At 41.3% G+C, this 24,142-nt stretch overlaps 1 protein-coding gene across 4 annotated transcripts in view; it reads right to left on the reverse strand.

The window, feature by feature from the left end:
* The window catches only part of LOC111966647 (lysine-specific demethylase 5B-B), a 36,113-nt gene extending 12,175 nt beyond the window's left edge, over positions 1-23,938 (reverse strand). For 2 of the 4 annotated variants that reach the window (XM_023991497.2, XM_023991495.2), the window contains exons 1-16: positions 23,595-23,938; positions 21,395-21,472; positions 20,873-20,995; positions 20,596-20,766; positions 20,240-20,296; positions 19,784-19,924; positions 19,407-19,503; positions 19,038-19,159; positions 18,580-18,738; positions 18,266-18,385; positions 17,765-17,923; positions 17,414-17,595; positions 17,046-17,208; positions 16,819-16,938; positions 16,483-16,677; positions 14,364-14,545 (exon numbers count right to left, since the gene is read on the reverse strand). In XM_023991497.2, coding sequence (XP_023847265.1) covers positions 14,364-14,545; positions 16,483-16,677; positions 16,819-16,938; positions 17,046-17,208; positions 17,414-17,595; positions 17,765-17,923; positions 18,266-18,385; positions 18,580-18,738; positions 19,038-19,159; positions 19,407-19,503; positions 19,784-19,924; positions 20,240-20,296; positions 20,596-20,766; positions 20,873-20,995; positions 21,395-21,472; positions 23,595-23,747 — 2,222 coding nt within the window. In that variant the 5' untranslated portion in view covers positions 23,748-23,938. Of the gene's footprint in view, positions 1-14,363; positions 14,546-16,482; positions 16,678-16,818; positions 16,939-17,045; positions 17,209-17,413; positions 17,596-17,764; positions 17,924-18,265; positions 18,386-18,579; positions 18,739-19,037; positions 19,160-19,406; positions 19,504-19,723; positions 19,925-20,239; positions 20,297-20,595; positions 20,767-20,872; positions 20,996-21,394; positions 21,473-23,594 lie in introns of all 4 variants that reach the window. The other 2 variants (XM_023991496.2, XM_023991494.2) reach the window with 1 other exon arrangement.
* Positions 23,939-24,142: the final 204 nt, after the last annotated feature.

Here is a 24,142-nt window from a genome sequence, read left to right on the forward strand (position 1 = left end):
TGTTCGCTAACGTTAGCTTGAAACAATTAGTGTTTACCTTCCCACAACACACGGAGTCGAAATGGGATTTGTCCATGTGTTTACCTACAGCTGACAGTCGACAAACTCAGCAAAACAACAAACACGAGGGGCAGACACCGGGTAGCTACGGCGAATAATGGTGTATTAATCTCCATGTCCGTTGACACACACTCCGTACATGTCTGTGTGTTGCAACTCGAGAATCGAGATGTTAGATTTACTCAGTGGCTTTATTTTTTATTAAAATGAAAAAAAATCAGTCCCTATTTATTTATACGTACTTTTAACTCGGAACTTGTACCTGCGTACATGGACAGAGAATTGCGTAGATGGTACGCAAAATGCGTGCATGTTGGCAGGTCTGCAAACATGATTGGTAAGTTATTACAGCATCATCAGTACTACACACATTTTCTATTCACATCACTACACAATTCCCACTGAATAAGTGTATTGTATTTTTATTGGGCATTTGGGAATCTACTACTTAACAGCTACGAAAAAGCGCCTTGCTTCCGACTGGCAGCTTTAATGTCGCCGGTTGGGAGAAGGGCGAGTGGGCTGTGTGAGGAAAACGGAACGTGAACGGCCACCAGAATGGCAGGAGCACGGCTGCCGCTCGATCAAGTGGAATATCGCAGGCGCCCATTGAATGAGACAAACAAGCTCTGGAGAGAAAAAGTCCATGTAGAACTGGCGCCAGCGCAGGATGCAGCGTTGTCTCTTTCCCCCTTCAGGGCTGATTTACCCATGCTCGCAATGTCAAAGTCTGGCACGTTTTTTGCACCTTACACAGTGTGGTTTGGTCCAGTGATGTAGTGGTAAAACATGTTTGGGGGAAACTATACTGAACAAAAATATGAAAAGCAACATGTAAAGTGTTGTTCCCATGTTTCATGAGTTCAAATAAAAGATCCCAGAAATGTTCCATACGCACAAAAGGCAGGCTTGAATCTAAATTTGCTCTGCATTTTAGCTATCGATGTGACGTTTGACTGCGCCTAATCAGTCAGTTCTGTACCTGCCTTGCTGAGTGGTAGTGTGGGTGGAATGAGCTCGCTCGCCTGGAAACCATAGCGCGAAACGTGAGGAAATTAAACTCAGAAGTAATGGAAATTAATATGTAAGATCAATACATTTTTCTAACATTTTATCATTTTCTGTTCTCTCATTTTAATATAAGTACCAACGAGAAAATGTTTGAATAAGGTATTCCAGTACTTAAATTTCAGTGGCAAATTCAAGTACTATAAGCACCTCAAGCATCTTGTGCGAACCCTGCATATGGTGTTTTGAATTAATCGGCACCGTAGAAAGTGCTGTCCATTTAGTTGTTAGGATTTGAAACATCCGCAACTACAATGTTTGCACTCAGATTCAAACGGTTGTTGAACTTCTTTTTCAAATTGATCAATCAAAGTGAGGTGAGTTTTAAAAGCAAGATACTGTTTTGATGTGAGTGCATTTTCMTTGATGTCAGAGTGGTTAGAGGGACAATGGAGCCCTACCACGCCATTAGCGAGTTGGGTAGTTACTATGTAAATAGCTCACAAATTAGCAAGTCATGATAACTTGGTTGGTACAGGCTAGCACATCAACGGTGGAGCTCGAATGATTGCTCTTCGTCTCATGGAAATAGTTGCCGTGTTTAGCTGTGTTAGTCAGCTAACTAGTTGGTTCTTTTGTCTTATTTCTACCAATGTAATTCATATGGAAACGGCCCAAACTGCTTGCTTTAGCTAGCTAGTTAGTCTGTCAAGCAAGAAAAGTTGTGTGTGTGTGTAGCGGTAAATTTGGCCTGCGCTCACGAAGCGTCAACCTCAGCTGTCACWTTCCCTAGCTAGCCATACAGACAACCAGCTAACTAGTCACCGAAATGAAGGCTAGAGTAATTTGTGTTTATCTTTTGGACGTAAGTTATGGTTTGTCATGGTTTGCTAGGTGCAGATATTCATAGGCTATACATTGCCTCGTTTTCCTATTATCTGTCGTGTTAGGGTAGTAGAGGCCTGTGCAGTGGAGCTCATACGATGAGTTGGATATTTGTTTACATACCCAGCTAACAAGTTGCTTGTTTTGTCTTGTTTCTACCAATGCAATTAATTTGGAAACTTTCCTAGCTTTGTAACTAATCAGCTAACATTAGCAAACTCTGTCAGGCAAGAAAGCAAGAGTTGATTGGGAGGGAGAGGGTGTGTGGGGAATGGGAGGCGTGTAACTATCACACAATTTATGGAAACTCAGTATTAGGACTAGTGTGTGTGTGGTTGAGAAAAAGAAAGAGTGACAGTGTGAGAATGTTCCTGACTACAATTGTATCCGTGTATCTGTGCAATCCGGCTTCCGAGCCGGTCACGGGTGCACCTCAGCCACGCTCAAGGTACTAAACGATATCATAACCGCCATCGATAAGACGGTAATGCGCAGCCGTATTCATCGACCTGGCCAAGGCTTTCGACTCTGTCAATCACCGTATTCTTATCGGCAGACTCAATAGCCTTGGTTTTTCTAATGACTGCCTCGCCTGGTTCACCAACTACTTTGCTGACAGAGTTCAGTGTGTCAAATCGGAGGGCATGTTGTCCGGACCTCTGGCAGTCTCTGGTGGTACCACAGGGTTCAATTCTCGGGCCGACTCTCTGTATATATCAATGATGTCGCTCTTGTTGCGGGCGATTCCCTGATGCACCTCTACGCAGACGACACCATTCTGTATACTTCTGGCCCTTCCTTGGACACTGTGCCAACTAACCTCCAAACGAGCTTCAATGCCATACAACACTCCTTCCGTGGCCTCCAACTGCTCTTAAACGCTAGTAAAACCAAATGCATGCTTTTCAACCATTCGCTGCCTGCACCCGCCCGCCCGACTAGCATCACCACCCTGGACGGTTCCGACCTAGAATATGTGGACAACTATAAATACCTAGGTGTCTGGCTAGACTGTAACTCTCCTTCCAGACTCATATTAAACATCTCCAATCCAAAATCAAATCTAGAACCGGCTTTCTATTTCGCAACAAAGCCTCCTTCACTCACGCCGSCAAACTTACCCTAGTAAARCTGACTATCCTACCGATCCTCGACTTCGGCGATGTCATCTACAAAATAGCTTCCAAYACTCTACTCAGCAAACTAGATGCAGTYTATCAYAGTGCCATCCATTTTGTTACTAAAACACCTTATACCACCCACCACTGCGACCTGTATGCTCTAGTCGGCTGGCCCTCGCTACATATTCGTCGCCAGACCCACTGGCTCCAGGTCATCTATAAGTCTATGCTAGGTAAAACTCCGCCTTATCTCAGTTCACTGGTCACGATAACAACACCCACCCATAGCACATGTTCCAGCAGGTATATCTCACTGATCATCCCCAAAGCCAACACCTCATTTGGCCACCTTTCCTTCCAGTGACTTGGAACGAATTGCAAAAATCTCTGAAGTTGGACTTATTTCCCTCACCAACTTTAAACATCAACTATCTGAGCAGCTGTACATAGTCCATCTGTAAATAGCCCACCCAATCTACCTACCTCATCCCCATACTGTTTTTATTTGATTTACTTTTCTGCTCTTTTGCACATCATCATCTGCTCATTTATCACTCCAGTGTTAATCTGCTAAATTGTAATTTCTCTATGGCCTATTTATTGCCTACCTCATGCCTTTTGCACACACTGTATATAGACTCTTTTTTCTACTGTGTCATTGACTTGTTTATTGTGTTATTGGCTTGTTTACTCCATGTGTAACACTGCTTTGCTTTATCTTGGCCAGGTCGTAGTTGCAAACAAGTTGCAAACTTGTTCTCAACTAGCCTACCTGGTTAAATAAAGGTTAAATAAATAAAATAAATAATCATTTTTGTTGCTCCTCTCCCTCTGTTACTCTAGGTCAGTGAAAGCGAAGGAAGTTATGTGGAGCAAGTCAGATGTCAGCAGAAAAAGGCAGGGAGGAAGAGTGATTATAGATGATTAGAGGGAGAGAGGAAGAGAGTGATGGAAGCGGAGGGAGAGGAAGAGGGGAGCCTACATTTCCATGTGTGTCTGCCCCAAGTCCCACCATTCACCCGTGTACCACAGAGCCCGGGCCTAAAATGACAGTGGCAGGGGTTTTGGAGTGGTTTTTAAAAGTGGCAGGAACTTATGTTTCAGAGCTTGTCATAGATTACAACAAGAATATGGGCAGGGTTGACCATCTCGACCAACTGAGGAGCTATTACAATGTTGGACACAGGCAGAAAAATGGTGGAAGTATGCGTTTTGGGTAATGCTCAACATCACCATCATAAATGCATACATTGTGTGGGGGACCCTGCAAAGGCCCCTTCCCAGAAACCACAGGCCCTGGTCTCTGAAGGCATTCCAAATGCAGCTTGTGCATTCACTTTGATACGGCTACAGTGGCAGGAAGAGGGGAGCCAAGAGTGTGGCACCAGGGCGTGTGGACCGAGTTGTAACTAATTTGAAAGCAGGTGAAGTTTGAAGGGAGCAAGAGATGGTGTGTGGTGTGCATCCGGAGTGGACGCAGGACAAAGAGTGGGAAATGTGTAAAAAACACCTTTGGGTGCTCTGTGCAAGATGGGGCTGTGCTTCCAGAAGCTCCATGACATGTTGTTGGCTAAATTCAAAACACTAAAGTGTGAATTATGAATTTGTCCTAAAAATATTTTGTATCTTCTCTATTTATCTATGTAATAATACTGGTTGCATTCACTGAATTGTCAAAGTAGGCTACTATTTATACATCTTGTCAGGCCTGGTCTGTACTAAATCTTATTAAGAGAGGTTACCTACATTTTGGAATAGTTGTTTGCATTTTTACGGAGGTCAATCAAAATAGCCTAATTTGTGTGGGTTTTGAAATACTTTCTGAATATTGTCCTCTGGTCACATTTTGCATAATTGTTTCTATATGTAAATAATATCTATAGGTATATTATACTTTGTACATTTTGAGTGAGTAATTTTAGTCAAAAGTACAACAATTTAAATACTCCAGGGTTTTTCGTTGTGTTGAGTGTTACGTTTTTGATAGTGTCTTTACACAATGGGAGACAATGAGTGTTATTCCTATTGAAATCAAATTGTATTTGTCACATGGTTAGCAGATGTTAATGCGAGTGTAGTGAAATGCTTACGCTTCTGGTTCCGCATGTGCAGTAATATCTAACCTAAGTTCTAACAACTACATAATACACACATCTAAAAAAGGAGTGAATGAGAATATGTACATAAATATGGATGAGCGATGGCCGAGCGACATAGGCAAGGTGCAATAGATGGTATAGAATACAGTATATACATATGAGTAATGTAAGATATGTAAACATTTAAAGTGGCATTATTTAATGTGGTATTGTTAAGTGGTGAGTAATTGGGTCTCCATGTAGGCAGCAGCCTCTCTGAGTTAGTGATTGCTGTTTAGCAGTCTGATGGCCTTGAGATAGAAGCTGTTCTTCAGTCTCTCGGTCCCAGCTTTGATTCACCTGTACTGACCTCACCTTCTGGATGGTAGCAGTGTGAACAGGCAGTGGCTCGGGTGGTTGTTGTCTTTGATCTTTTGTGACATCGGTTGCTATAGGTGTCATGGAGGGCAGGAAGTTTGCCCCCAGTGATGCGTTATGAAGACCGCACCACCCTCTGGAGAGCCTTGCGGTTGAGGGCGGAGCAGTTGCCGTACCAGGCTGTGATACAGCCGACAGGATGCTCTCGATTGTGGATCTGTAAAAGTCAGGGTTTTGGGTGACAAGACAAATTTCTTCAGCCTCCTGAGCTTGAAGAGGCGCTTCTTCACCACAGTGTGTGGGTGGACCATTTCAGTTTTTCGTTGATGTGTACAACGCGGAACTTAACTTTCTCCAATGCTGTCCCTTCGATGTGGATAGGAGGGTGCTCCCTCTGCTGTTTCCTGAAGTCCACAATCATCTCCTTTTGTTTTGTTGTTTTCCTGACACCACACCCTGAGTGCCCTCACCTCCTCCCTGTAGGCTGTCTCGTCGTCGGTAATCAAGCCCACTACTGTTGTGTCGTCTGCAAACTTGATGATTGAGTTGGAGGCGTGCGTGGCCATGCTGTTGTGGGTGAACAGGGAGTACAGGATGGGGCTGAGCACGCACCCTTGTGGGGCTCCAGTGTTGAGGGTCAGCGAGGTGGAGATGTTTCATACCTTCACCACTTGTGGGCGGCCCGTCAGAGGACCCAATTGCACAGGGCGGGGTTGAGGCCCAGGGCCTCCAGTTTGATAAGCTTGGAGGGTACTATGGTGTTGAATGCTGAGCTGTAGTCAATGAACAGCATTCTTACATAAGTATTCCTCTTGTCCAGGTAGGACAGGGCAGTGTGATGGCGATTGTATTGTCTGTGGACCTGTTAGGGCGGTATGCAAACTGAAGTGGGTCTAGGGTGGCCGGTAAGGTGGTGATATGATCCTTGACTAGTCTCTCAAAGCACTTCATGATGACAGAGTGAGTGAGTGCTACGGGGCGGTAGTCATTTAGTTATCTTTGCCTTCTTGGGTACAGGAACAATGGTGGCCATCTTGAAGCATGTGGGAACAACAGACTGGGATATGGAGCGATTGAATATTTCCGTAAACACACCAGCCAGCGGGTCTGCGCATGCTTTCAGGACGCAGCTAGGGGAGCAAGTCTTTTTTTAATATATTTTTTTATTAACCCCTCCCCACCAGCCCCCTCTGAGGGCAAATCTCTTTTTTACAGCTTTTTTGCTACATATACATACATTTTACATATACATTTGTTACTTTTATATAAAGTAGTGACATAATATTACAAAACATAAGCTCTTTAATCTCAGCCACTCAGCCCATCCCACCTATCACCATAGACCACGCTCATTTGGTTTCCATGTCCCATATATTTTTCAATTGTGATGTTTTACAAAATGCTTGAACTCTTATAAATTGTATATTATCCATAGATTGCGAGCTAAAGTTAAACCTTTCCTATGAGTATTATATTATTTGACTGGCTTTCCAAATTTCCCAACACTGCTATTTGTAAGGTTAAGTTTAATTGCATGTTGTGATTTTTTTTAACCATTCCTGAACCTGTGACCAGAAACAAGCTACATAGATAACTTATTCTGGTATTGCCCCTATTGATTCTGTCTCTTCGCAGCAAAATCCACAGAGCTGAGATTGTTGTATGCCCAATATATATACACTGCTCAAAAAAATAAAGGGAACACTTAAACAACACAATGTAACTCCAAGTCAATCACACTTCTGTGAAACTCAAACTGTCCACTAGGAAGCAACACTGATTGACAATACATTCACATGCTGTTGTGCAAATGGAATAGACAACAGGTGAAATTATAGGCAATTAGCAAGACACCCCCAATAAAGGAGTGGTTCTGCAGGTGGTGATCACAGAGCACTTCTCAGTTCCTATGCTTCCTGGGTGATGTTTTGGTCATTTGAATGCTGGCGGTGCTTTCACTCTAGTGGTAGCATGAGACGGAGTCTACAACCCACACAAGTGGCTCAGGTAGTGCAGCTCATCCAGGATGGCACATCAATGCGAGCTGTGGCAGAAGGTTTGCTGTGTCTGTCAGCGAGTGTCCAGAGCATGGAGGCGCTACCAGGAGACAGGCCAGTACATCAGGAGACGTGGAGGAGGCCGTAGGAGGGCAACAACCCAGCAGCAGGACCGCTACCTCCGCCTTTGTGCAAGGAGGAGCAGGAGGAGCACTGCAGAGCCCTGCAAAATGACCTCCAGCAGGCCAAAAATGTGCATGTGTCTCCTCAAACGGTCAGAAACTGACTCCATGAGGGTGGTGAGGGCCCGACGTCCACAGGTGGGGTTGTGCTTACAGCCCAACACCGTGCAGGACGTTTGCCAGAGAACACCAGGACGTTTGCCAGAGAACACTCTGGCATTTGCCAGAGAACACCAAGATTGGCAAATTCGCCATGGCTCCCTGTGCTCTTCACAGATGAAAGCAGGTCCACACTGAGCACATGTGACAGAGTCTGGAGACGCGTGGCGAACGTTCTGCTGCCTGCAACATCCTCCAGCATGAGCGTTTGGCGGTGGGTCAGTCATGGTGTGGGGTGGCATTTCTTTGGGGGGCCGCACAGCCTCCATGTGCTCGCCAGAGGTAGCCTGACTGCCATTAGGTCCGAGATGAGATCCTCAGACCCCTTGTGAGACCATATGCTGTGCGGTTGGCCCTGGGTTCCTCCTAATGCAAGACAATGCTAGACCTCATGTGGCTGGAGTGTGTCACAGTTCCTGCAAGAGGAAGGCATTGATGCTATGGACTGGCCCGTCCGTTCCCAGATGAATCCAATTGAGCACATCTGGGACATCATGTCTCGCTCCATCCACCAACGCACGTTGCACCACAGACTGTCCAGGAGTTGGCGGATGCTTTAGTCCAGGTCTGGGATGAGATCCCTCAGGAGACCATCCGCCACCTCATCAGGAGCATGCCCAGGCGTTGTAGGGAGGTCATACAGGCACGTGGGGCCACACACACTACTGAGCCTCATTTTGACTTGTTTTAAGAACATTACATCAAAGTTGGATCACCTGTAGTGTGGTTTTCCACTTTAATTTTGAGTGTGACTCCAAATCCAGACCTCCATGGGTTGATAAATTTGATTTCCATTGTAATTTGTGTGATTTTGTCAGCACATCCAACTATGTAAAGAAAAAAGTATTAATAAGAATATTTCATTCATTCAGATCTAGGATGTGTTATTGTAGTGTTCCCTTTATTTTTTTGAGCAGTGTATTTTTCTGTCGTCATACACTCATTGTTTTTAAAGGCAACAAGCTGTGCCTCGCCCACATTTGCCAGAAATGTGTGATTCATGCATAGGAGCCAAAGTATTTCCACTCAGACAAACCCTGCCTGACATCTGGCATTTGTTGTTTACGTCTCAAATGTCATTAACCAAGTAATGGGTGTACTTCCAGTGATCCAAACTGTTATCTGTTGTTAACTGTTATAAAATGCAAATTAATTACTTAAAAATCATACAATGTGATTTTCTGAATTTTTGTTTTAGATTCCGTCTCTCACAGTGTACCTATGATAAATTACAGACCTCTACATGCTTTGTAAGTAGGAAAACCTGTAAAATCGGCAGTGTATCAAATACTTGTTCTCCCCACTGTATATATACACACACACACAATTCTTGCCACCAACAGAATGCTATATATCATTTAAAATTGAAAAACTCTGTTGAAGGGTTGAATCAAGTGTAGTTTTTTGTACCAGTTCATAAACCATATGCCATGGAATTGGTACATCAAAAAGCTCCTCCCATTTAATTTGCAACCTATATGGAGCAGCTGTCAACATTTTTGTCCTCAGATGAAACTGGTATTTTTCTATTTATGCCAGTTCCTTTCAGCCAATTTATCTTCAATATGTGGCAGGCAAACAAGTTCCCTACCTCCTCCCTTTTCCACTTGCCTCCTCCATTTTTGTGGTAGTGCTGCAATCAGTTGGTTGTAAAATTGGATTGAGCAGATATTCCCATATATTTGATAACTGCATGTGACATACCTCCTCCATTTCTCTTCATATTATTAAACAAATAATACAATTTAAACATTTTCTTCAAAGAATGTTTTGTTAATCAGTATATTTGAATTTAACCCTAACATTTGTTCTCTCTTTTCTGGAGGATAAAACTGAAATTGTAACCAGCTTTGTATGGCTTGTTTAAGAAAGGGCGATACTTTAAACAAATTTCATTTTCAATTAGTTGTAAATTAGATGTAATCTGTATAAAGGCAAAAAGGCCATTTATGAACAAAGGATGAGCCTTTGTTAGTCTACTGGAGAACCATTTTGGGTTCAAGTATAACTTTTGTATGAATGAAGCTTTCAGTGAGAGGTTTAAATCTAATATTTAATCATTTTAGCCCCCCAAAGTCATATTCATTATATAAATAGGCATGTTTAATTTTGTCTGGTTTAGCATTCCAAATATAATGAAATATCTTTTGCTCATATGATAATTTTTTTTTTTTTAAGAGTCATCTGGAGTAGGCAGTGCCATTAGTAAGTAAACTGTGATAGGACCAGAGTTCATCAATGTGAAGTATTTACCTCTCCATGGTTGCATAATATTATCTATTTTTGCTAACTTCCTATTGAAATTGATTGTGGTAAGTTCATTTATATTTTTTGTGATGTGAATACCAAGTATGTCTACTTCAACATCCACCCATTTTATTGGTAAACTACAAGGTAGTGTAAACTCTTAACAATCCAATACGTAAATAGGGTACACTTGTCATAATTAGGTTTTAATCCAGAGGCTAGCAAAGTGATCAAGAGCTTCAATGAGACTGTGCAGGGATCCAGATTATGGACTTAAGAAAAAACTAGAATCATTGGCATACATTGACACTTGTTTTTATTACCTGGATTTCTAACCCCTTGATGTTTGGTTGGATCTAATTTTAATAGCTAGCATTTCAATGGCCATAATAAATAGATATGGAGACAATGGACAGCCTTGTTTTATTACTCTTAAAAGCTCAATCATTTCTGAGAAGTAACCATTATTTACTATTTTACATCCGGGGTTGCTGTACATAACTTAACCCATTGTATAAGAGATTCACCAAAATTAAAGTAATCCAGACATTTATATATACGATTCTAGTCATACTTTATCAAACACCTTTTCAAAATCTGCTATGAAGACCAGGCCTGGTATCTTCATTGTTTCAAGTAATTGTGGTATATTATCTCCAGTACTTGTTAGTGGGCCGCGACGGTGGCACTTATCCTCAAAGCGGGCAAAGGTCTTTAGTTTGTCTGGAAGCATGACTTCAGTGTCTGTGACGTGTCTGATTTTCTTTTTGTAGTCTGATTTCCTGTAGACCCTGCCACATACGTCTCGTGTCTGAGCTGTTGAATTGCGACACCACTTTGTCCCTGCACCGGCATTTCGCTTGTTTGACTGCCTTGCGGAGGGATTAACTACACTGTTTATATTCCCAGACCTCTTTCCATGGTTAAATGCAGTGATTCGCGCTTTCAGTTTTGCGTGAATGCCCCCATCCATCCATCCATGGTTTCTGGTTAGGGTACATTTTAATAGTCACAGTATAGGTACAACATCTCCAATGCACTTCCTTACAAATTCACTCACCAAAACAGCATATAGGTCCATGTTATTCTGAGGCTGACTGGAACACATCCCAGTCCGCGTGATCAAAACAATCTTGAAGCGTGGATTCCGTTTGGTCAGACCAGCGTTGAATGGTTCTCATCACTGGTACATCCTGTTTTAGTTTCTGCCTATAAGACGGTAGGAGCAAGATGGCGTCGTGGTCGGATTTGCCGAAGGGAGGGCTTTGTATGCATCGCGAAAGTTAGAGTAGCAGTGGTCGAGTGTATTACCCCCACGAATAGTGCAATCAATATGCTGATAGAATTTAGGTAGCCTTGTTCTCAAATTTGCTTTGTTAAAATTAATGTGGCGTCATATTAATGAAGAGGTCATGCTCTTTAAAACTAAGTTAAATTGTCATTTGTTTTTTTGCTATGTCTGTTTGAAATGTGTGAGAAAATTAGCTTCCATCTTAAATGATCAGTAATCTACAGCAGAATTCTATTGGGGTCTAAGGGGTTAATGAAGGACAAAATATTTAAGTGCCGTTGAACAGATTATGGTAGTAGATGCCAGGCACTCTGTTTCGTGTCAAGAACTGTAACGCTGCTGGGTTTTTCATGCTCAACAGTTTCCCGTGTGTAGAATGGTCCACCACCCAAAGGACATTCAGCCAACTTGACACAACTGTGGGAAGCATTAGAGTCAACATGGGCCGCTTTCGACACTTTGTAGATATTAGGAAGGTGTTCTTAATGTTTTGTACACTGTGTATTTCTGGAGTAAGAAATATTGTTAAGATATAATTCTGCTGTTGAAATTGTTTTGAGGACAAGTGCAAATCAAATAACTAGTTAGCTAGTTTTGGCTCACCCAGAATCTGACAGAAAAAGTTAGTCTATTTTTAGCTCCCCATATGTCTTCTTGTTGGCTAACTAGCCACCTTGTCATTGGCATAAAGAGTGAACAGATGAATCAGATGTGTGTGGCAATAGTTTACTAGCTTTCACATTCGGTTGCCACTAGATAAACTGGTTAAGCTAGCTGCTGTGTCAACCATGTAGCTAGCTAACGTTACCTATATCAACGGGTCAGTCCACAGCAGCATCCTCCCACGCATTGCTCTCTCCCACTCTGTGTGTTTCTCTAAATGTCATTGTTTTTATGACAAGGTCTACAAGCAAGGTCTTTAAGCACAGTGTATCAACTCTAAGCTTTGTGCCATTTACTAGAAAAATGCATTTCTATTTACAGCTTGTAGCAGTCCAACTGAGGGGGCGGAGAATGGGCAAGCCAAGAAAATAAAATCCCCTTCAATGTGGAAAGGAGAGGTTCTGAAGAGGAGGGTGGAGGGTAACTCCGGTTGTCTGGAAGGGACACAGCTTGTCTAAAATTGACTTTTTGTAGCAGGTTAGGAGAATGAATGTAGCAGGTTAAAAGGAGTAGATTAAGGTTTGGAAAAGGGTTATCTAAAATGCAAAAAAAATTCACTTTTAACATCAATTTAATTCCATGGTGAAATGTCTGATTTGCATACTAGTAATATGATTGATAATGACGTTGCAATATTGATTGTTGTTTGATTTACCTGTTCATTCTGAGTGAAGAATTAAACATCCCACTTGGTGTAAGTCTTTTTAGTATGCATTCACCATCACAAATACTTGACATGATAGTGAAATTCTGTAAATTTTCATTAATGCAATTGAAAATGTAAAAGTATTCCAATGTCTTGAGTACCATATACCTTTAAGAAATTGTACACATTGATAGATATTAAGTCAACATTGAATGACCGTAATTGAAACTTTATCTTTGTTTGATGTCAGTCTTCATTGACATACCTGTGCTGGGGGACTTCTACAAGATGGTGCTGGCAGGCTTTAATAATAAGTGGTTGTTTAATAATAATAAGTTGTTGTCCTTTTTTTTTTGCAGTCACAATTTACCATAAGCTGTAATTTTTTTTTTACCAAACTCAATTTGTAACTAGTACTTAAGTAGTTCTCTGACCGGATACTTTTTTACTCTAAGTAACAGTACTTTTACTTAAGCACAGATTTTCAGTACTCTACCCACCTATGAAAATTATACATAGCCTAACTATAAAGTGTCTAGTGTATGTACCCACTGGTTCCAGGTCATCTACAAGACCCTGCTAGGTAAAGTCCCCCCTTATCTCAGCTCACTGGTCACCATAGCAACACCTACCTGTAGCACGCGCTCCAGCAGGTTTATCTCTCTGGTCACCCCCAAAACCAATTCTTCCTTTGGCCGCCTCTCCTTCCAGTTCTCTGCTGCCAATGACTGGAACGAACTACAAAAATCTCTGAAACTGGAAACACTTATCTCCCTCACTAGCTTTAAGCACCAGCTGTCAGAGCAGCTCATAGATTACTGCACCTGTACATAGCCCATCTATAATTTAGCCCAAACAACTACCTCTTTACCTACTGTATTTATTTATTTATTTTGCTCCTTTGCACCCCATTATTTCTGTCTCTACTTTGCGCTTTCTTCCCACTGCAAACCAACCATTCCAGTGTTTTTATTTTTTATTTTACTTGCTGTGTTGTATTTACTTCGCCACCATGGCCTTTTTATATTTTTATTTATTTATACATATATTTGTTTGCCTTCACCTCCCTTATCTCACCTCACTTGCTCACATTGTATATAGACTTATTTTTTTTTCACTGTATCTTTGACTATATGTTTGTTTTACTCCATGTGTAACTATGTGTTGTTGTATGTGTCGAACTGCTTTGCTTTATCTTGGCCAGGTCGCAATTGTAAATGAGAACGTGTTCTCAATTTGCCTACCTGGTTAAATAAAGGTTAAATAAATAAAATAAATAAATAAATGTAATAGCCTAGCGGAGACCAATATCTATTGTATGTTATTAAGCTATATAAAATGGCAGTTGTTGATGTGTATGGCTGCATTTCAGATAAATGTTTGCAGATTTTAATGTTGCAGTAATAGGATTTAGGCCTATAGCATTTAAGGGAGCGAGAAAGGACATTATTTTAAGACGGCGAGCCCTGATCCCAATGACTTGACTGCCCCCGCATGGAGAGAACGAGAACTGCAAAAATAAATCCAAACACGAGGCTCATTTGAATTTCCCAATGCAGCAGGAAAATAATCCGCAACAAAAGAGTGATCAAGTAAAGATCTGACATCTGTAGATGGCATAGACAGTATATTGGTGGACATTACTCACTTCAGTGTGTAGTTGGTGAGGGGGCAGGAGCAGAGGTCCTGGATGTGGTGGAGACAGACCAGCCGGCCAGGGCTGCAGGGGCAGGTGATGGCAGACAGGTAACATGTGGTCCTACACTTGGCACACTGCCGCTCGTCATCCTGCAGGAGATTGTATTCCGCCTGCTCACAATGCTTCACCCCCTTGGGGAACAATACAAAAACATGTTATAAATGGAGACCCCAGAGAGACCGTATTGATGTACGCATTTACAGACAGTTCTCCTTAATTGGCGTGAACAATGTCCCATTAGTGTTTGATATTCCTGTAAATTCATACATCAAAACAGTGTTCTACTGTTTAGGTCTGATTCCTCTGCCTATTAATATCAATATATTGTGTTCTGGAAAATACAAATATAAAGCAATGACATATTCCTCTAAGAATGTCTTCTTTTTGAGACTGACTTAAAAAGAGAAAAGTCAAATGTATTTTGATATACAATTGAAGTCGGAAGTTTACACACCTTTGCCAAATACATTTAAACTCTGTTTCACAATTCCTGACATTTAATCCTGGTCAAAATAACCTGTTTTAGGTCAGTTAGGATCACTACTTTATTTTAAGAATGTGAAATGTCAGAATAATAGTGTGATTAATTTCAACTTTTATTTCTTTCATCACATTCCCAGTGGGTCAGAAGTTTACATACACTCAATTAGTATTTGGTAGCATTGCCTTTAAATTGTTACACTTGGGTCAAACATTTTGGGTAGCCTTCCACAAGCTTCCCACAATAAGTTGGGTGAATTTTGGCCCATTCCTCCTGACAGAGCTAGTGTAACTGAGTCAGGTTTGTAGGCCTCCTTGCTCGCACACGCTTTTTCAGTTCTGCCCACAAATGTTCTATGGATTGAGGTCAGGGCTTTGTGATGGCCACTCCAATACCTTGACTTTGTTGTCCTTAAGCCATTTTGCCACAACTTTGGAAGTATGCTTGGGGTCATTGTCCATTTGGAAGACCCATTTGCGACAAAGCTTTAACTTCCTGACATATGTCGCTTCAGTATATCCACATCATTTTATTTCCTCATGGTGCTATCTATTTTGTGAAGTGCACCAGTCCCATCCTGCAGCAAAGCATCACCACAACATGATGCTGCCACCCCCGTGCTTCACGGATGGGATGGTGTTCTTCGGCTTGCAAGCCTCCCCCCCTTTCCTCCAAACATAACGATGGTCATTATGGCCAAACAGTCCTATTTTTGTTTCATCAGACCAGAGGACATTTCTCCAAAAAGTACGATCTTTGTCCCCATGTGCAGTTGTAAACCGTAGTCTGGCTTTTTTATGGCGGTTTTGGAGCAGAGGCTTCTTCCTTGCTGAACGGCCTTTCAGGTTATGTCAATATAGGACTCGTTTTACTGTGGATATAGATACTTTTGTACCAGTTTCCTCCAGCATCTTCACAAGGTCCTTTGCTGTTGTTCTGGGATTGATTTGCACTTTTCGCACCAAAGTACGTTCATCTCTAGGAGACAGAACGCGTCTCCTTCCTGAGCGGTATATGACAGCTGCGTGGTCCCATGGTGTTTATACATGCGTACTATTGTTTGTACAGATGAACGTGGTACCTTCAGGCGTTTAGAAATTGCTCCCAAGGATGAACCAGATTTGTGGAGGGCTACATTTTTTTTTCCTGAGGTCTTGGCTGATTTCTTTTGATTTTCCCATGATGTCAAGCAAAGAGGCACTGAGTTTGAAGGTAGGCCTTGAAATACATCCACAGGTACACCTCCAATTGACTCAAATGATGTCAATTAGCCTATCAGAAGCTTCTAAAACCATGACATATTTTTCTGTAATTTTCCGAGCTGTTTAAAGGCACAGTCAACTTACTGTATGTAAACTTCTGAATTGTGATACAGTGATTTATAAGTGAAATAATCTGTCTAAACAATTGTTGGAAAAATTACTTGTGTCATGCACAAAGTAGATGTCCTAACCGACTTGCCAAAACTATAGTTTGTGAACAAGAAATTTGTGGAGTGGTTGAAAAACTAGTTTTAATGACTCCAACCTAAGTGTGTAAACTTCCGACTTCAACTGTATAATTCTGTCTGTTGTGGGGGCGCCTTACCATCTTGCGGACTTTATCTCGTAGGTCCTGCTCCTCTCTGATCATATCCTTCATATCTTTCTGGACAGCCGACGCCAGGACCACGTCCAGACTGTTGGCCTTGGAGGCCATCTGGCAGATCATCTCGTCGTGCGAGAAAACACAGTACCGATGCAGCAGTCTGTAGTGGTCAACGCACTGGCGGCCTAATGCCATCTGAGATTAATCAAAGAGAGACTATTAGTAAACAGTCCACTTCACATAAACTACCCCTTCCAAAATAATGGCAATGAGAAGCTCAGGTAAAGGAAGAGAAAATTCTCAGGTCTATCCTCTTGAAGCCAATGAGTATCTTACCCAGTCCACAGTGCAGAAGTTTACAGCTTCAGCGAAGTTGAAACCCTGGTTGAAACCACTGTGATAAGCTCTGGGGAAGGTGATGACAAACTCACCAGCACACTGATTTGTTCTGTAAATCTGGGGACACAGAAAATATTGATTTCAGAGAAAATGTATCTGTTAGTGGAATTATATACTATTCTATGGAAATACATGGTTGTAAGTCTAGTTACACAGAAACTTACAGGGACCCCGTGAGACATGAGGGTGTTGGGGTTCATGATGGTGACCAGCTGGTGGAGGAGGTCAGGCTGAATCTGAAACAGCTCTGGAGCCAGTTTCTTCATCACAGCCTCAAGCTGTTCTGCAGCAAAGCCAGGTGCTCCATACCACGTCTTCGGCTCCCCCCTTTCACAAACAAATACAGAGCTTGATTCAGGAACATCATGCAAACAAAGCATTTAAAGTGAAATTCTAAACGTAAATAGTGTCTTGACTCCATACAGAAAATGTGGAAAACAAAATAGCAATGATCATAAGCAAAATGGTGCGTTATGATTGTATGTAACTACTTCATTTTTTTATTTCAACATCCCTAAACAAACATCAGTACCAGTGCAGGTAGTTGATGGAGTAGCTCCAGTGGTCCTCGATGTGCCAGCAGAAGGAGGAAAAGCACATGCCTACATAGAGCCAAGGTAGAGTCATCCCACAGATGTCTGCTGTGACATGAGTCAACACTGACGGGTCCATCATCGCCATGTTGTTCAGGTTCCAGCCACACTTCAGGTACATCTGCAAGACATCATGGGAAAGAAAAATGGGAGAAAAAAAAATAAAAAATTATTCCGATACATTGACAAGCCATGAGATTGAACAAAAAGTTTTGCCATTTTATCCTGAGTCTACTGTGTGATATACTATATTGGTTTGGTTAGTCATTCATTTGAATACAGGTGCCTACCTCATCCTTTTCTGAAACCTTAAATCTTCCATTCCTGATGGGGAATCCGCTCCCAAACTCCTTGGAGGCTATATCCGCTCCATACTCCACTGTGACGTCCTCCTCGATGGTGCTCACCAAGCGCCAGAACTCTTTTTCCACCAACTCTGTGGGAACCATCTGAAACAAATGCACAATTAAATGCAGGGGCGGACTAGGACTAGAAATCGGCCCTGGCATTTCTAAAACCGGCCCATTCCCCCCCATGCGGGGAAGAAGAAAAAAATCTTTGAGGCCCCCATTATTAGCCAAATAATGATCACTTTGTAAAAAAAAAAAAAAACTGAAGCTAGACAGGCCCACTGGGCTAACAAATGGACCAGCCCATCTGGCATTTGCCCAAAATGTCAGATGGCCAATCCCTGATAATGTTAAAAATGCTATTTCATATTCCATTTATGACAGTTGTGAATAAATTAAAATTCTTAGAACTTCCTTGATGATTAGACATTTTCTACTTACATGAACTGGCATGTTGAAGTAATCAGATTTGAAGGAGTCTGCCATTTCACCAAAAGCCCGCAAAGAGTAGTCCCTGTATGCCTGCTCAAAACCAAATGCCTCCTGAGGTTTGCTGCACTCCTATTCAAAATAAACAACAAGGGGTAGAAAGCACACCTTAATAACAGTTTTCTTTTCACAGACAAACAAAGGTATTATGTATACATAAGAGCTGAACACATTCATATCATACATTCACAGAAGCCAGTACAGATTGACTGTGAAGTGTAAATGTGGTTATTGGTGTGATGAGGTGAAAAGACATCACTACTCACTTGAGCCAGGCACTTGGGGCACCTCCAGTCTCCTTTGGGGACGTCGTTTAGAGGGGGTATGAGACAGAAGGTGTGGTAACTGTCGTCACAGCCATCACACAACAGAAGACGATCCTCGTCACTCCCGCTGCCACACACCAGACAAATATACAGGTCCACCTACAGAACAGAGGAGGGAAGAAGGGCTTTGTTCCAGTCGTTCCTGAGAGAAGCATTCTCTTCACTCCAGTTAATACACAACGAATGAACTATATAATACCAACAGAACCATCTATAAAAAACATGACACATTCTTGAAGTGGAATAACCAAAGGATCTACAATTCAACTTTTTTTTAAACCTATATGCTGCACAAAAATGTATAAAACGTGTTCTGGTGTAAAGATGCAATAATGTTGATAATCCATTTAGAGTATTCTCTCTCATCCAAAGAATGGATCAAATAAATCCACACTTACTACATTCACTGCAGGAGGTGGGACATCAAGACTGGGTTTTTTCTTATATCGAGACTTGTTTTCATCTGCCTCGCTCACCGGCTCAATGGGTTCCTGTTTCACTAGAATGGGAATTTCTTTTTCTGCAAAGAAAAATGACTTATGATGAGCATAATGAGGAACACCAGATGATTTAACTCATGAATGACCCATGGTGCATCATACTCCCTAGCCCAAATATCACACACTACGTTCCAAAATGCACACTAGAGTACATATTAATATACATTGCTTGATTCTAAATGGTATACAAGTATATGGATATTGGCACCGATCACAAATATTGTTTTAACTCTTCTGTGGTTAAAGTAAAGCCTTGTTGGTACTGACCTGGCTCGGGCTTGGCAACAAAGGAGCCCATCCTCCTCCTCAGATTTGGTCTGTTCTCACAGGGTTTAGTTCCTGGTTCGATCTTCACACAACCGGACTGTGAGTGGAAATAGAGTTCTAGTTAACTATTCTAATTACCACTAATGATGTTACAAAGTTGATATGCAATAGAGAGCAGTGATGTGCCAATGCTTTCATGAATAATTACGATAACACACAAGGCTTTAAGCTAATTACACTCCATTTTGTGACTTAAGGATTTGAAGGAGATAGAGTAAGGTAGTTGGTTACAGGGTAGTTTCTGCAATCTGAATTACTGGGTTTATGAGGAGTTCTTCTGACAAGTGTGTGAGGCTCTGTTCGACAAGAGCATCCACCTCAGCTCTCATCCGCTTTGCTCTGCGGGCGCTGTTGCAGCAGGACTCGGCTGGCTGGACAAACTGCTGCCTCTCGGCCAGGTCATGGGGTTTGTACTCCTTGTCACTTGTGTCAAGTGGCAGGGTTGGCTTCTGGACAAACTGCAGGCATAGGCACCATAGGATAGGAACATTAGTGATATCATATACAATGTAATGTTATACAATAGACATGCAGTTAATCCATTACATATGTAGAAGAAACATACAAACAACAATAGACATGGCACACATGCCTATGGCAGCAAGGACACCCAGACTATGTCAGCGGTGCACAGACAAAGCACAATGAGACCATTTGAAACAAACAATGGTCTGTAACATTTCTGTGTAACCAAAAACTCCAGACTATGCCATAACCACCATAGACATGTGCCATTTTTTTATTCTTAGATAATAACCTTGAGGCAGCCATACCGTGTCAAGTTCAGGGGCAGACACTAAACGCATCAGCTTGGAAGCAAGCTCTGGTGCCTAAAGCAAGAGAGAGCTTGCAAAGTTAACAACAAAGACCCAATCTATATTGACTCAGTACGCTTTCTCTGCAGTTTTCAATCCATTTATTCAATATTGAAAATTATCCTCACATTAGACAAACATACGGTACTTCCACAATAACAGCAGTAGAACTATGGTTGAACAGTGCTTAACTTGCCTACAGATGAGCCAGCCAAGCGCTTAACACAGCATTAGCTAGTGCATAAAGCCCTGAGTACAATATGAACAGACACAGACAGATTAACCATGAGTGTTAGGGCATTTGTCCAACTTACCAGGAGGTTAGCTCCACTCTGGAAGAGGTTGTAGGGGTAGAGGATTCTCTCATAGTGCGACCGTAGGTGAGAGCCCACAGCCTTGCCAGGAGCAAAGCCCATCTTAAGTGCAATCGCCGTCCATCGTCTGTCGCGACACACAATATCAAATCCACCCTCATCTGCAACATTCTGAAATAAAATGTGTCAAAGTTAATTATAGTCAGTGGATGCTGTTAAATACTATTTAAGATGTAATAAATGCATAGTAGTTTGAAACAATACTAAAACACCCAACCTTGTTGAGTTGATAAAGGTCCAATATCTTCCTTTCCACATGAGGAATCTTCAGAGAACACCCCTGCAACTCCCAGAACTTTGCAATCTTGTCCAAGAAGTTAAGCTTGACCCTGGTCTGTGCCTAGGAAAGGGGAACATACACTAGGTGATATCTAACAGTCACTGTAGGAATTGAAATGTAGAAAATCACAGAGGTGATAATCAGTCTCCTGACTCAGCAATGTGATGCAACAAACAAATATTTGCGAACTGAAAATACAAGATTTCTGCTGACCGACTCCTGCACAAGCAACCTTTGACCTTCCTTTCACTAAAGCTTCTGAAAAGGGTGATTAATAATGGTAAGCACAACAGCAACCTTCAGTGCTTCGTCAACTACACAATTGCATTGACCGAGACCCTGACCAATCAGTTCTATTCCCCTCTATAGGCCTGGGTTTCAAAGGGATGCATACCATCAAGGGTATTGTATATGGAAACTAAGACCTAGGTTACACATAATACAAAGTGACCTCCTTACCTCCAGTTCATTGAGCCTCTGTATCCGAGGAGTGAAGTGCAGTCTGTCAACATTACATGCAAATGGTGGCTGCCAGCCCTGTGAGCATACAACAACTTATTAGAATTTGCATTCCTTAGCACACATATCATAAAATGGCCTATTGTCAGTGTTGGGGAAGCTACTCTGAAAATATAGTTTACCAAGCTTCCAATTACTTCACACTGGAAGAAATTAAGCTACACTAAATATATTCTTAAGAAAAATATAGTTTACTTAACTGAAGTTACTTTGAAAAAGTAGCTCACTACATCCAAACTACTTAGTGATAAATTACCATCTCTCAATTTGAAATGTCATAGACTACAAATTGCAAGACAGATCACTCTGGAGTCAGATGTTAACAGAACGTGTAATTTATCAACAAMAAAAAAATATATATCTTCAAGTGAGAATTGGGCAGGTCTGAAACTGAAAAAGTAAGTGAATTATTGCCTACTTCACCCATATTTTATTTTAGCAAAAAAAAGTATTGTGTAGTTCCAGTAGTTGGCTACATCGCTACATTGCAAAAAGTTAACTACTAAAAACCGTACCAAGATTTAAATTTAGTTCAACTACCACTAAGCTACTGCAAAATGTAGTTAAATTACTAGCTGAAATACACATAGCTCACTAAATTATACAAAGTGTACCACATCTACCCAGCAGTATGGGGACATCTTACAATAAACCAGTCATTGTCCCATATGGAACACCTGTCAGTAACAGATGTTTAGCCTACAAGTCTGTGAGTCTGTCTATGGGTCTACTGTTGTCACTGAGTTACATCAAAATCAACAAAAACGCTTTACATTGGCAGGACCTAAGTCAATTGGCTTTATGTAGGGTAGATGGAGTCTCTTTGAAAGGAGGTATTGCAGACATGTAGGATTATTTTAATTTAACATATAAATAGGTCAAGGTACTTTTGCCCCTTCAATATAATTAGTTATTTAGGGTTACAATATAAGCATTGTAGAGCATACAACACGATTGATTTATTATCTTAAAAAAACACTAGCCTAACTAACATCACCAACAAAATGGCCAGATGGAACTCAACAGCTCCGGTTTACCACAAAGCCAACATGGAGGACAACACCCAAAAACTGTCGGGCCTACTGAGTGAACATCCTATTTCACCAGGATATCTCCAGACATCTATCCAATTACTTAGCTATTAACACTCATTTTTGACGCCATTCGATATTGATTGATAGTTATAACCAATAAATGTATGCGTTATGTCTATTATTAACTTATGGATTACTTCTTTCTTTGGTTATTAATGGTTTTTGTTTCAGTTTCCAAAAAGGTCAACAGTTAAAAAATATTTTCAGAGAAATCATTTAAGTTTAGGCTAAACCAAACAAGACTAATGAATACAGGTGATCCTTAGTTATGGGTAAGATAGAAGTTTGTCTGAATGTTGTTTTTGATGACGTCATTCAACAATAAACATCACCCGTCTCCGTAACACTAACCGTACGACTGTTTGGCTTTGGCATTACCAGTGATACATAGTCAAATTTCAAAAGTTTTCCTGTTATTAAAAATGTCTATTGTTTTCTCCCCTGACGACAAAACTAGCCAATTTAGCAAGCTAGCTAGACATTAATTCCCACCTGCCAGTCCAGTTAGCTACTGTAACGTTGAAGGACCATGTCAGTCTGTAGCTAGCTAATGTTATGTAAATTTACATTTTATTTATTGAAACGCTGTTTTAGGTAATACTAGCGATGGCTAGTTTGTCATTTTTTACACTAAACTGGTAGATTTCGTTGACGGTCATTGTGCCAGATATTGCTAGTTTGATCAGTCGCTAGCGAAAGATAAATCTCACGACTCGTTCAAATCAGTTAGCTAGCTAGCTTGCCGGTGTTGTACCGATTCGTTTTCAGTTAAGCACAAAGATACATTTTCACCAACGTTTCCTGTTGCTACACAAATACACTCCGCTGGTCAGGTAGCTAGCTAATGTTATTAAAAACTAGCTAGATTATGTAGCTAGCTAAATAAACATTTGAATGATACACAAAAGAATCCGCAAAAAAACCTTAATCCGCCATGTTGAAAATGTCCCTTTAAACCCCCCAGTGTATGGTAGATGTCAGTCTTCTCGTTGTTAAAATGGTTTTAAAGATTCAGTTGAACCATTCAGCAACTAGACCACACTTACCGGAGGCGGGCGGACCTTACAAATGCCAGTTTTTTCCGCAATTGGACGGATCTTATTTATAAAAGCAAAAGGATCGGCAAATTCCTCCCAGCTTGGTTCGAAGACTGGGCACTCCGGAGGTGGCTTGAACTCGTCCGGCCGAGGCTGGGTCATCTTCGTGGTCCAATCTTAGAGCTCAAACACAGGTAGGCTGATCACAACAATGTCACCTTGCTATGATCTGTCGGGAGGTCTATCCTTCTAATTTTCCAATGTCAGGTTCTCCAGAAGGCAATCGGGATCAACATACGAGGCAGTTCAGTCAAACACACGCACAGCGAAACGAATGTTGTAAGGCAGTGACTACATCCGCCTAAAAAAGTAGATACTATTTAGTTTTTCTAAAACCTCTTTTTGTTTGCAAACTCATTTCTATGACCTTAGAAATCAACCCTACTTCATGTTAGACATTTTAAATCAATATAAATTACAGGATTTTATTACATGGATTGTGATTACTCTAAGATATAGTTCTACAATTATTCTAATATTTCATGCACACACGAATA

This window comes from Salvelinus sp. IW2-2015, linkage group LG7, assembly GCF_002910315.2.
Source record: "Salvelinus sp. IW2-2015 linkage group LG7, ASM291031v2, whole genome shotgun sequence".
Classification (NCBI taxonomy): Eukaryota; Metazoa; Chordata; class Actinopteri; order Salmoniformes; family Salmonidae; genus Salvelinus; species Salvelinus sp. IW2-2015.